Here is a 13,495-nt window from a genome sequence, read left to right as displayed (position 1 = left end):
TTATCAGCACATCTTTTAACAGTAAAACGCCCCCTCGCACTCTCAGATTCTTGTGGTGAATAGGAAAGGCATTATTTGTTTGGAGGGTAGTTAAAGGGGTGAGGGAAAGGGGAAGAGGCCGGGGAGAGGAGGCGGTGGAATGAGAATTGGGACAGAGCCTTAATCTCCGGGCTCGGCTCTCTCTTTCCACTCTCGGCTTATTAATAGCTACAGCTGCACAGCTTTTCCCCTCCGCAGTCACACAAGTCTCTCTTCCGCTCACGCTCACCCTTTCCTTTGTAACCCCCTCATCACTCTCTCTCTCCCTCTCTCTCTCTTCCCCCAGCTGGATCACAGACGATCACGTAGCCTGGAGATTTGGGATGTAAGTAGACCCTTTCAGCGCCGGCATCAAAGCTTCCCCCCACTGGGGGTGATGGGGGGAGAGAAGGGTTGTCTCTACGGGGAAATGTGAAGGGTTGCATGTCAAGGGAGCCTGCAGGGTTTTTTCCCTCTTGGTATAAGGCCAAGATGTGCGTGCGTGCGTGTGTGTGTGTGTGTGTGTGTGTGTGTGTGTGTGCGCACACATGTGGATGTGCCTGTGTCTGCCTGTGCCTTGTCAGATTTAGGGGAGTTGCTACACTGTGTATTTAAGTGTTTAGGACGGCTATGAAGGATTATGCCTGTCTAGTGCTTTCTGCAACTGGCCCTAAGTCTGCGAGGGCTCTGCCAATCCCCCGGCACAGACGCTTAGCCACGCACACACGCACATGCACACTCCGCTATGAGCCAAGGTAATCGCGTTGCTGCTCGCAGCATCAGCAGGGAATCAATCTTTCTAAACAAATAAGCATGCACACACAGGCAGACTCACGCAGACAAACACTCGCGCACACACATGCAGAACAACACATAGCTATCAGCTGCGCTAAACGAGCCTGTGTCTCTTTTATCAGTGCTCCTCTGCTCCCCGGCTCTTTCTAGTTTTCCACGCTGTCGTGGCCCAGGGGGACGAGTCGCTCAGAGGATCAGGGAATCTTCATTAGCTCTAATTACATCAAACCAGACGAGAGATTAGAGGCCAAGGCAGCACCCGTCAAGGAAAAAAACCACATCCGCTCAAACACACACACCCTGCTGACAGCTCGCTGGGAACGGGAGCAGAGGTTTTAGTATAAAAGGTGAAAAGTGGAAATGGTGGGAGGGGAGACATACGGGGTACAGTTAGAGAGACGGGGAATTACTCAGCAGGAGAAGGAAACAGGGGCGGCATAGCAGGACGGCGAAGGAGAGAGGAGAGTGAGAGAAATAGATTGCCCTCGTCTCTGCCCACGCCCCGTAGTGTGTCTTCATCAGAGTTCAGCGAAGCGGCGCAGACAGGACAGAGCAGGCGGGGGAGGCTTGGAGGAGGAGGACGGCGCGAAAGGGGATGAAAGGAGGAAGGAGAATGAAAAGCAGAGGACAGCGTTTTGTGACGGAGGTGCAGAATTTCAGGGGTTGAGTCAGCAATTGGAAGCGCTCGAGCTGAGCTGAGTCACCGCTCTCAGAGGTCCCAGTCGGTGTGTATCATGGGCCGCGGTCAGACGTGGCACCGAAAAACTGAGACAATGATTTTCACAAATGGAAGCTTATAATTACTAGGGGGGCGTGAGGATGGTAAAGACAGTCAGCACTCCACTTTGATTTAAATTTCTCAACATTTAACAGATGGATTGTCATGACATTGTGTACGGACATTCCTGTTCCCCAGAGGATGGACCCCTTATGATTTTATCGATTCCCTGACTTTTCCATGAGTTTGACATCTTTGTTTTTTAGTGACATATCTTGGAAACTATTGGATGAATTGCCATGACATTTACTACCATTATCCATGGTGCCCAGAGGATGAACTTTAATTTAAATATTTTTCCTGTTGCAACATCAGCACGGTCAATTTTGTTTCACATATCCAGCCGTTGTGAATGAATTGTCAAGAAAGTTTGGACATACTTTCATGGTCCCCTGAAGATGAATTTGAATGACTTCCCTGACTTTTCCATGAGGTGGACATTTTTGGTTTTTACTGACATATCGTGGCAGTTATTGGATGGATTGTTCTGACATTTATGGTGCTCAGATTTTTCCTGTAGCGCCATTTGCACATATTTAAATTAAGTTATATACACACATTTAGTGAAAAATTGCCCCTTTTTGATGATGCAATCCAACTCACACAGATCAGCTCTAATAGCCATACACAGTTGCAATGAATTTTTTAACGTATTCAGAGAGTAGGTGGTAACGAAAGCGTACAATAGACAAAAAACAGAAACATGGTTTCTCTCTGTTACATTTAAATTTATTGTCTGAATGCCTCTGTACCTCATCAGTTAACATATGCAACTCGCAGTCTGAAAATTTCAGTTTTTTCTTTGTCTCTGCTTGTTGTTTAGCCAACTATGTCCTTGGCGCGGAGGCAACATAAATTATTTTCTATGACAATAAATCAGTTGAAAAAAAGAAAATAAAATTGCACCTAGCTGCTTTGTGGGCATGTTTGCACTCTAATTTCATTAGCACAATATCTTTTGTGAATCTGACCTTGAGATGGGGCAGATATCGCCTACAAGTAATGCACATTTTAAGGGGCTATCAGCGGCCACAATCCATTCTTTGTGATTTCGGCCATTAGTTTGTTACCTTTTAACTTAGCGTCTGGGGAGATACACCCTGCACACCCTGCTCCTCCAGGTCTTTGTGTCTCCTCCCTTTCTTTCTGCCTCCCGGGTTGTCCCGTCCCCGTCTGAGTGGTTGAACAGGTAGATCGTGATCTTTCGCTCAGCAGTAGGATCTTGTTTGTCAAAGTTAAGCACTAACCAGCACAGACGGGTCCCCACAGCACTCTCATCTCCTACCGAGCACTTCAATTAAGGCCTCTTTCATCCAGGCCTCATTCTTCACTTCAGAGTGGTACTGGAGGGAGGGCCAGGCTGAAGCGAGAGATTGAATCGGAGCGCTTCTGTGATGATCTTTCTTTCTGCCAGTTTCAGGCTTCCACTCGTGCTCACTGTTGTCCTCTTGAAACCCCTCGGTGGTTACCCGTCTATCCATCCCTCCCTAGTCGATCTATTGGCTGCAGCCTCTTTTTGCTATTCCTTTCATTCTTGCTGTGACCTTATCCCTCTCCCTGTCTTTTAATCACCCGATTCTTCTTTCCTTTTCCTGCTCTTTCTGGTCCTGACCCACAATCTGCCGTCATCCATCCACCTTTCCATCCTCACCTCTATTCTTGTCTTCACTTTTATCATCCTCCTGGCCACGAATCTTCCCTCTCTCTCTGCCTCTATTTCATCCTCTCTCTCTCCTTTTTTCCCGCCCGTCTCCCTCTTGCTCTCGCTCTCTCTCCGGGTAGTGCTCAGCTGTAGAGCACAGCGGACTCTAATGGCAGATCATTATCATGCTAATTAGAGCACTTTGTAGCTGCCGCCCGTCATTCTCTCCTCCTCGCAGCCCCCCACGCTATCGTTAAAAAGGCCACCCCCTCCTTTCCCCTCTCCGCCAACCCGCCCCCAACCCCCAACCCCCACCTCGTCTCTCCATCATTAACGGGACGTGCGCTGGCGTAATTGGACGCTGTTTATTCCGGAGAGCGGGTTATTAAATCACACCGAGGTGACGCTCGCACAGGTCTCCCCCCCCCCGAAACGCTTTCATCATTGTCCCATGCCATTATTGAACCTGCGTGGATGCGCACACACACGCGCACTCACACACGTTCAAAGACGGTATTCTTTGTATATTGATGTTCCCCTACAAGACGTGAAGGAGCATGATGTGCAAAGCAGCGATTCGCTCCCGCTGTTTCCTGCTGCGAAACAAACGCCTACCATCTTGGATTCCCCTGCCAATAAAAAGTTTAATTTGATAATGCTCAATGAGGTTTTTTATTTCGACCCGCAGGCTCAGAAGACTAGTGTGGACGAAGTTAAATTAGGCCAAGGACCTAGTATTTGCCTTGTAGATGCTGCTAAAAGTTGCAGTTTTTAGCACACATGTCAAGGACTTTTAAGGCACGCTGTTGGACATTTATTCCCAGTCCATTTCCCTTTGAATGTGTGTCTCCGTATTTATGGGTCAGAGACAGATTCAGTCTCCATTTTTCCTCCTGTGGATCATGATTACGCCTGCGATCACACTTGATGTTCCTCCTCTGCACAACCTAATATGTTTATCACGTAGGAGCATTTGGCCGGTGCCTCCCTGCCTGTGCCAGGTGCTCAGGAGGACCTGGGTGTCGTGCAGCCTCGGTCTCGTCTGCTCAGAGTTACTGAAGCCGAATGGAGCCGAGGTGGCCAGGAACCTGTCTATCAAAGCGAGACAAAGGCCTGTTGTCATGATTACAGGGAGAGGTTGAAACTCCTCCGAGCTTACATCACCTCCCAAGAGGTTGCATAACACAAGGCTGCCATTCCAACAAATCCATCACCCATGTCTCCCTGGCTCGTCTCGCTCTCTTTCATCCGCTCAGAAATACCTGACATGTTGTTCTCCCCCGCGCCTCCCCTGATTGTCAAACCTTCATCCCATAGGAATGACACACATTTCCGGTGTTGTGACTTTGCTGGCATTATCTTTTGTTCTTTGTATACCTCTCTCACTACTCACTGAAACTATGTGCTGTGAAGTCCAGAGGTGCTGAGTCAGGCCTGTTCTACTCTGTGCTGTTTATGGAAAAACGATGTGTCGTCATGCATCAGCTATTTAGAATAATAAACAGTCTTGCATGTATTAGGGATGTCACAAGAACCGATACTTCTGTACCAGGTTGATGCATGCAATTCTGAAAACGTGACAGTACCGGTTTTCTCCAGTAGCTAGCGCACGAACTGGTGATGCAATTCTTCCTGATCTGACAAGGCAGCATATATGCCTACAAGTGTTGGAGTCTGCGGTTTAATGCCGAAGGACGAAAAAGAACGCTTACAGTACGGAAGAGCAACAACAGCACGTGAACAGCACATGCAGCGACAGCTCCGCCTTAACTCTAAAAGGAAAGCCCTTTTTCCTGAGGCCTATGTGTTTTTTTAAATTCTTTACAATGAGAGCACAGCATATTTACACTGTTCTACAACTGGCAGCAGCCGAGTGTCTATTTTGCGTTACGTGCTGTGCGTGCTCTCTTTAGTCGCTATGAGTAAAAATGTTAAACTTTGATAAAAGTGCTCATCGCTGGCACTTATTACTCAGCAATCCAATCACAGTGCAGGGGTGGGACAGATAGCCTACAACAAAGAAAGTCACATTTTAAGGCCCAGACACTCCAAATCGACATTAAAGAGCTTTTTGCATCAAAGGCCAAGTGTTGCATCGCCTCACGGTGTCTCCACCAAAAAACTTTACTAGAACACACTGCAAAGACTACCATAAAAGGCCAACCAGCATATACAGTACAGTCTGCATCTGCATGAGCTGAAAGAACCATCAGGACGGCTTCACTACGCTAAATAGCCCATTACAATACAACCTGATGGTAAAAATCGAATTATATTTACCATGTGCTAGCAAATAACACAATCACTGACGAACCATTACTGCTAAAGAGCTCAATAGTTAAAAAAAAAACATGATCTCACCTAATATGACAAGTTTGTTTTGATCTCAAGCTCTCTTGACTTAAGTTGTTTGCTTTCCACACTTCCGTTTCTCTTCATTTGCACTGAGCTGAACTGCCAATTAGAATAATTTCTCTCACCAACATGCAAAATCATCCGAAAAACATGCGACAAGGGCTGACTAGTGCCAACAGTGCAAAAACTAGAGTGACAAACACTTACTGACAGCTCATCTTGGACCAACGACTGACAGTCGGCTTGTTTTTTCAGGACTGTTACATGTACAAATACTGAGCAACAACAGCAATGGAGGAGAAATATGTTGATATGTTGTAGGCTATACATTAACAGATGTTTCCTCGGCCAAAAACATCATGAAGCCACATAGACTAGTACTTTGGGATCAAGGTGGATCATCAGGGATTTAATTTAATTTTATTCAAATTGCGTTAAATAAGGGAATGTGTTTTTTAAGTGCAGGGGATTTATTGTTTGTTTGGTTTTTCTTTCACCCTTGTGTTGAAAAGACATTTTTCACCAAAGACGTTTTGACATGTCAAAGTAGGAAAAGCAACAGTGTATTCAATAACTTTAATGATAGCCACATCCCATTTTGGGGAGGTCCTTATGTGCGTGTTGGCTCACTGGAAAAGCTGACTGGCACACTTAATGGAACTGAGCTTTGTTAATGTCATCAGTTTCACCAGGGATTTTCCTCCAATGACAGAAGTCAAAATGTGTGCTGTGACAAAGGTCCATTGGTTATGGAAAATTATGGACTCAGGTTTTGGTATAGGATATTAAATTTCTGGTATTGTGACTGGCCTAAACTATACATGAATACATTTGAAGTTGCATTTTATTTTAATGGTCAGTTGGAATCTTCTTTAAAGAGTTTTTGGGGAGGACATGAGGAAACATGAGGACCGTTTCATGTTTAAAATAGAGCAGCGAGATAATTTAAAGGCTGAATAACAATGATTTAAAGTGAATCATCAGATCAGAACAAGCTTTCATCCACCAAGACACCAAATCATATCTAACAACATCGGCCTTCTCAGATTGCAGTCCTGCAGAGGAAATCTTATTAAATGAGTTTCTCTCTAATCGCTTTAGACAGCACTAATATCTAAACACCGGACACCTAGTACGTTATTACGTCCTATCATGGTATAAATCTCATTAGGATATATGACACTCTTGTGGATGAGAAATGAATTAAATTCTGTGGGTTTTTTTCTCTTTATTTTGGCCATTAAGAGTCCAATACTCCTCCAGTTTCTACCCTTGAAACAGGAATAATTTTTCATTTGGAGTTTTCTTACGACCTGCTCGTGTTTGTGCTTTTGCAGATGGTACGTGCCTCTGTTCAGCCTCATCTTCCTAATGATCTGCTGCTACGCCAGGATCATCTGCGTGGCCAATGCGAGGGTGAGTGCTCAACATGCGTGCAGTCAGCAGCAGTGCAAGACACAGGCAATTTAGCTGAATCCAAGTGCATTGTGACCTTTTCGAAAAGTGACATTAGTGAAAGCTGACATCTCTGAGAACTCAGACAGCAATGCCGTTTGTGTGTTCTCAGATTTCTCTACATGGGAGGAACACTGTGAAATTGTCACAAAAATAGAGTAAAGATAACCCCCCCACGTTTTATCTTATTTTAAGCTCAGGAGTGGGTCCAGGGTTAAGATTAGAATTAGAGTTTAGATATTCATTTTTTTTTTTGTCATCGTTGTATTGCAGTTATTTTATGCTTGAATGCAGAAACAATGCTGCTCCAATAACCCGTCACTTAACCCTTTGAAGACTAAGAAGATTTGCCTTGATTTCTTTCAAAAACATGGAAAGAAGGCAATGTGCAACTAAACTAGAAATGACCAAATGATGATAACAAGAAATTGCAAGAAATTAGATAGAAAAGTACCTTAAATTAGTAATAAAAAGGAGGGGGAAAAAATCAAGAAATTACTGAAAAAAATTAATTAAATAAAAAAATACAAACCTAAATGACAATAATAAACATAAATACTTTTTTCTTCTAATTTTAAATATATTTCAGTGGTTTAAATGCATGCATTTTTTTCTTTTTGTATTTCATGTAAAGTGAGAACCTAGAAAAGCACTATATAAGTCCTATCTATTATTATTATTATTATTAAATGCTTGTGAAAGGCGTCTGAACGCATCTCAAGAAAACCAATGTGATGTCAAACCAGGTTTCAAAGGGTTTAAGGTTTATCACATCTTGTGTGTTAACTTTATACTTCTCGGGCTAAAAACACTTTTGTCCAGAAAATCGGACAGGTTGTAAATGAGTCAGCAGTTACGACAGGTTGCCTGAGCTACAGGTAAAACTGCACACAAAAAAAGCACACAAGTAGGTCAAAGTTTAACCAGGAAGTCAGTCTTATTGCTTTAACCTGGAGGTTTGTTAAAAACCTGTTCTCAGGTGTCAACTTCTTTAGTGTTTTCTGCACGACGACTACAGAGACGCAGTCGTCTTACAATAAAATCTTTCCAATGAGTCTTGCTAACTGGCTGAACTGCTTTTATTAAAGTGGGTCAACAGATCTCATTGATCAACCTAATTAACCTGGTGGGTGTGGTTGAACGCTCTCGAAGTTAATCAATAGGAACAAGAAAAAGAAGATCCAATTTTAAAAAGTCTAAATTATTCTTTAAATCTGCTGATTATTTCGATTGCATGACTTTTTTTTTGTTTACAGACATCTGTGGAGCTACATTTGTAACTAATCCATCCATCCCTTTTCTTTGGCCTATCCAGAGTCTTTGTAACTAATATTATACTTAATTCACCTCAATTAATTTATCAAGGATAAATATTCACCATTCACTTGCCCCAGCTGTTCAGATTTTCTGCTTTTCTCTGTTTTGTGTAATTATAAATTGATCACCTTGAGTTTTTGGAAGTGTTGGTTGTGTAAACAAGCATACATCACTATGGACACTCAGCACTTGTGCGCATTTTTTAAAAACATTTCTGCAAGCTGTAATTAACCTGAATCATATTTTAATGCTACTAATTATTCACATCACACAACTCTTAGTGTGTAGAAAGTATATTGGTATGTTGTGAGTGCTTTTTGATATAACAGGGAGGCAACATAGTCAGAAACTCTAATTCTAGTTCCATACGTTGTGGTTAATTTCGATGCTTCCGCATTGGTGACAGCCGTCGCCGGAGGCATCATATTTTGGGTGGTTCGTCTGTTCGCCTGTCTGTCTGTCTGTCTGTCTGTCTGTCTGTCCGTCCCTCTGTGCCATCATGTTGAGTGCAATATCTCAGGAACACCTTGAGGGAATTTCTTCAAATTTGGCACAAATGTCCACCTGAACTCGAGGATTCATTGATAAGAATTTGGGGGTCAAAGGTCAAGGTCACTGGTAAACAAAACATGATTTGGCTATATTTTGAGAATTCATATAGTGAGTATGACAGCATTTTTAATCAGATGTCTAATAGGATCAAATGATGAAGCGATGACATTTTTTATCCTAAAGGTCAGCTTCACTGTGATGTCATAATGTTTTCTGGTCGTTATTTCATGCCGTAACTCAGGAACAGAGAGGGAAACATTTAGTCGGATACTGCACTGATTTTTTTTTAGCTCTTCTATGCTACCTGGTTGAAGATGTGTTTGAAGCCAAAGAAATTCTCTTAACCCTTTTAATTCCTTGAAAGTCTTCACTATAAATATTATGAGTTTGGACAGACATGGATGTAAACTGCAGCCTTATTGGTTGGCAGAGGTGTAAGTGCATGCTAATATTTATATAACAGGGAGCCACCAAAGTCAGAAACTCTAATTTAAACCCTCTTCCAGTCACTTTAATTTATTTACTAAGGACAGTCAGGGTTTGCAGCTCCTCAGATGTGAAGATTTCCAACGCTTCTCTGCATATGATTTTTTTATTGATCACATTTGTTTTCTGTACGGTCTGTAGCAAACTATTTGACATCATCACACAACCTCTCAGATATTCTCACACTTTTTCAGCATTTCTACAAGCTGTAGTAAACCTGAATTATTGTTTATAGCTACTTATTTTTCAGATCACACAGTTATTAGTGTGGAGGGAGCTACCAAAATCAGAATGGCTGATTCCAACTTTCTTTCCGAAAATGTTGAAAAAGGCAATGGGGAACATGGTAGGAAATGCTTTGCAAATGGCCAGAAATAAGTAGATTTATGAAATAATTTTTAAAGAGCTAGGGAAAAATGTCTAGGGCAAAAAAAAAGCTAGGGGAAAAACTATATTTAGAATGATCATAAATACACATTTAACATTATGTTACAAAATTATTATTATTTTTAAGATCTTTCTCCAGGTCATTTACTTGTCGTTTTTTTAAACTTTCTTTATGTTTTGTTTGTTTGTTTGAAGTAATTTTCGAATAATTTTCTTGTCCTTTTCATCAATTTCTTGCTAATTTGGGGATAATTTTTTGTTTCGTTGCTCATTGTCTTCTCATGTTTTAGATAGAAATCAAGCCAATTTGCTCAGGTGTCAAAGGGTTTAATGTGAGGCTTCCCATGTTTTCTCCATTTTAACTGATTGTAAATTGATCATCTGGAGGTTTTTGGAACTGTTGGTTGGGCAAACAAGATATTTGAAGACATCACCAGGGGGTTCCTGTACTTGCGTGATAAGCATAATTCACTCTCAGCAGGCAGTTTGTGTAAGTAATCAGTCAATTAATTAATTTATTAGATCTCCTCTCTCCGTGTTGGCTGGGTGTGATTTTCCATTGTGAGGGTGCAGCCGGAGCCCAGAGGCGACATTCCTCACAGTTCACATAGCTCTCATTCCCCCGATGTGACGACACAGTGTGGCTGCACTGCCAGTGGAAAGGTGGTGGCAGACATGTGGTATAACAATATGTTTGTGTATTATTCATCAAATCCAAAAACAGAGTAAGGAAGAATCATGTTAAAGCCACATAAACTGTCATCGTGTATGGTGGCATTCTTTGTTTGGGTGGCAGAGTGAGCGATAGGATGGTGAGACAGATTTTAAAGATAGCTGGGCTGCAGACAGACGGTGGTTTTGGAGACAGACAGCAGGTAGCTGAAGGGAAAGAAAAGAGACCACACCGCTCTTTATCATGAATGTGATAAAGAGAATGAATTGAATGTAGCTGGTTTGCATCCTGCATCTCATAAGTCATTCAGCTCACAGTATTCAGATGTCTCTCCTGCAACCCCCTGTCTCTCTCTGTATCTCTGTTTTCCACCTTTCTTGTTTCCCCTCTCTTTTCCTCTCCACCTCCATCTGTCTGTCTCCATCCCCCTCCTCGTTTTCCCTTTTCCGCCTCTACGTCTCTCTCCCCCTTCACTCTGCCGTTTTGCTTTCTCTATCATATTTATGAAGAGCTCAAGCCTTATCTCTTTTCAGCTGCAGGCTGTCTCACTTGAAAGAATTTCAAAAGCTTTGAAAGCAGGGTAGGTGGCGACGCATCGGGGGAAAGGGATAAAGACGAGGCGGCTGAGTGAAGAGAGGTGGGATGTTAGCCGGACGGAGAAGTTTTTCCGCTTTCCAGAGACAGACGGGGGTGACAGAGAGAGAGAGAGAGAGAGAGAGAGGGTGAGGGAGGATGGTGGGTGAAAGCGACTCTGTAGCTCATTAAGTTTCCCAAGTCCGAGTCGTTTACAACAGGATTATTTAGAAAAACACGGACACACTCTGAGTGACTGTGTGAGCTCATTCTAACTGGAGGGATTTGAAAGCTAATGAGTCATTATCAGGCCAGACAGAGAGGTCTGGGAGTGTGGTGGTGTGTTTGTTTTATGGATGCGATTTGTACATGCCCACTCCTTCCCTCTTAAGCCTCACGCCTCAACACTTAACTGGCTGAATTGCCCGAGTTTACGTGGCACGGCTTGAAAGAGACTCGCAACAAAAGCTGCACACCGGAGACCTGGCCGAAGCCTAATGATATCCCACTTATTATCAGTGTTTGCTGATTGTGATGGATGGTGGTGCTCTGCAACAAGTTCACTCTAATGGCCGAGTGTTTTTTTTCTTCTCTTGCACTCCACAAACAAACCACGGCCACACATAGATTTACAATGACAATCACGTCAGCACGGAGAAACCATGGCAACATTGAGTTAATAAATTGCAGAACAGAGGAGCTGTTAGTGCGTATCGCTCACGCAGCCTCTTTGTGCGTGCGTGTGAGGCTCACACTGGGCCTCCAGAGATTTGTCTGTGATGTCTTGGGTTACATAAACCTTCTGGTTTCCTACGGCCCCCCGCCCCCTTGTCCCACCATTACAAATCCCAGTCTTGCGCATGGATGTGCATGTGAGTGTGTGTGTTTTCCTGCGCGTGTCTGTTGACATTTTCCCTGCATTCCCCCGAGAGAGGAGACAGAGGAAGAGCGAAAAGTATTCCCACGTTCTCTCTGGAGAGCTCAGATCTGCCATGTTTGCTCCACTTTTTCCTTTTTCTTTTAACACTTCTTCAAAAAAAAGCTCTCCCTTTTTTCTACACCCGTCGCCTTTTCTTCTTCTTCCTCTTCCTCGTGTCATATTGTGTGCGCTGAAGCTGATCAGTTCCCTTTTTTGTGAGACGCTGGGAGCTGTCTAAGTGCTCCCCTCTGCCTCTAAGCTCGGCACTCTGCTGTGAATTAGGCAATTTTGCAGGGATGGGTGAGAATTTTGCGTTGGTGTGATAGCCAATGTGATATTTGTTCCAGCTTGTCACTGCAGGCCTCTAAACCTTAGGCCACTCCTCTCTAGGAAAAAAAAAACGTTCAGATGATCAAACCACTTTTCTGCTTTTTTATTGTTGCCCAAAGTAACTGCCCTGACCTTTCCATTTTGTGTTTTTTCTGCACAGATGCAGTCATGGCTGGGAACTTTCAACCCAGAGAGAGAGAGACGAAAGGTAACGGCCCGTCTGACATCACATTTCTCCACACACACTCACACATATTGTATGTAAACGCATACACACAGAGCGTGAGGATTAGAGTGTGTGCAGGATTAGCTTTTGTGGTCACGCTGGGGTAGGTGTCAAACAGCAGGGAGCAATTTGACCCCGCGACTCCTACGCTTATCACAGTGTGTGCGCCTGTGCGTGTATATTTAAATGTGGGTGCACACGCAGGAGCTGTGGTGCCTCTCTGTTCTGCTTCTGACCTTACTAAATAAAAAGAGGGCAAAAATACCTGTAAAATATATAACTGTTTAGAGTAGTCAGACTGAGGAACAAAATGGAATGGATAAAGATAAAAAATATATATAAATCATTCATATTACTTCATACATATTACTATTCAGGTTATCGTGAAACAGAAGAAGCAAGTGAACTAAGACACAGTGTCCGACCACGACAGGAATCCAGAGTGTTTATACCCGAGCCGAACATCTACACTGGAAGGCGGTTTCAAAAGCCGGCTGTCAAAGAGGGGAAGGAGATGCGCTATTGTTTAAAAAGGCTGCACATTTCCAGACAGTCTCTCCTGGAAGGCATTCATAGTGTCGCATTTGGTTGTTCACATGAAAAGTGACAGAAATAGTTGTGTAAGGAAGAAAAAAGAGAGCTTGAAAGAGAAGTCCAAAACCTGGCTCCTGTCTGACCTCCACACAGCTGGCTAATCACGGTGTAAATGCTTTAGGCTGCATTCACACCAAATCCAGGGTTACGGCAAAAATGCCACTCCTCCCATTCATTTGAATGCGGGTAATGCGCCTAGGGCTGCAGCAGTGGGCATGCAGAAAAGAAATACAGTGGCCCTGCATTGAAAAACAGAAACAGAATCTACTTCGGAGAAACCCAAGCTGACATCACGCTGCAGTACTCAATCACCAAACCTGCGATCAGAGCAGATGTCCGCTGTCCACGGGAACAAGTAATACAGTTTTTTTCTGTCTAAGAATATTAAAGCGAGT

At 43.3% G+C, this 13,495-nt stretch overlaps 1 protein-coding gene across 4 annotated transcripts in view; it reads left to right on the top strand.

Moving 5' to 3' along the window:
* Positions 1-13,495, top strand: part of LOC121949162 (cyclic AMP receptor-like protein A) — a 76,637-nt gene that overhangs the window by 21,498 nt on the left and 41,644 nt on the right. For all 4 annotated transcript variants that reach the window (XR_015777674.1, XR_015777673.1, XM_088083430.1 and 1 more), the window contains exons 8-10: positions 326-364; positions 6,926-7,004; positions 12,441-12,488. Coding sequence is in view for 2 of the 4 variants with exons in the window: in XM_088083430.1 (XP_087939556.1) it covers positions 326-364; positions 6,926-7,004; positions 12,441-12,488 (166 nt within the window). In the remaining 2 variants the exon portion in view is untranslated. The remainder of the gene's footprint in view (positions 1-325; positions 365-6,925; positions 7,005-12,440; positions 12,489-13,495) is intronic.

Source organism: Plectropomus leopardus, chromosome 10, assembly GCF_026936395.1.
Source record: "Plectropomus leopardus strain MGB_pleo_1.0 chromosome 10, ASM2693639v1, whole genome shotgun sequence".
NCBI classification, from domain to species: Eukaryota; Metazoa; Chordata; class Actinopteri; order Perciformes; family Serranidae; genus Plectropomus; species Plectropomus leopardus.
This window is presented reverse-complemented; position numbering and strand designations above follow the sequence as displayed.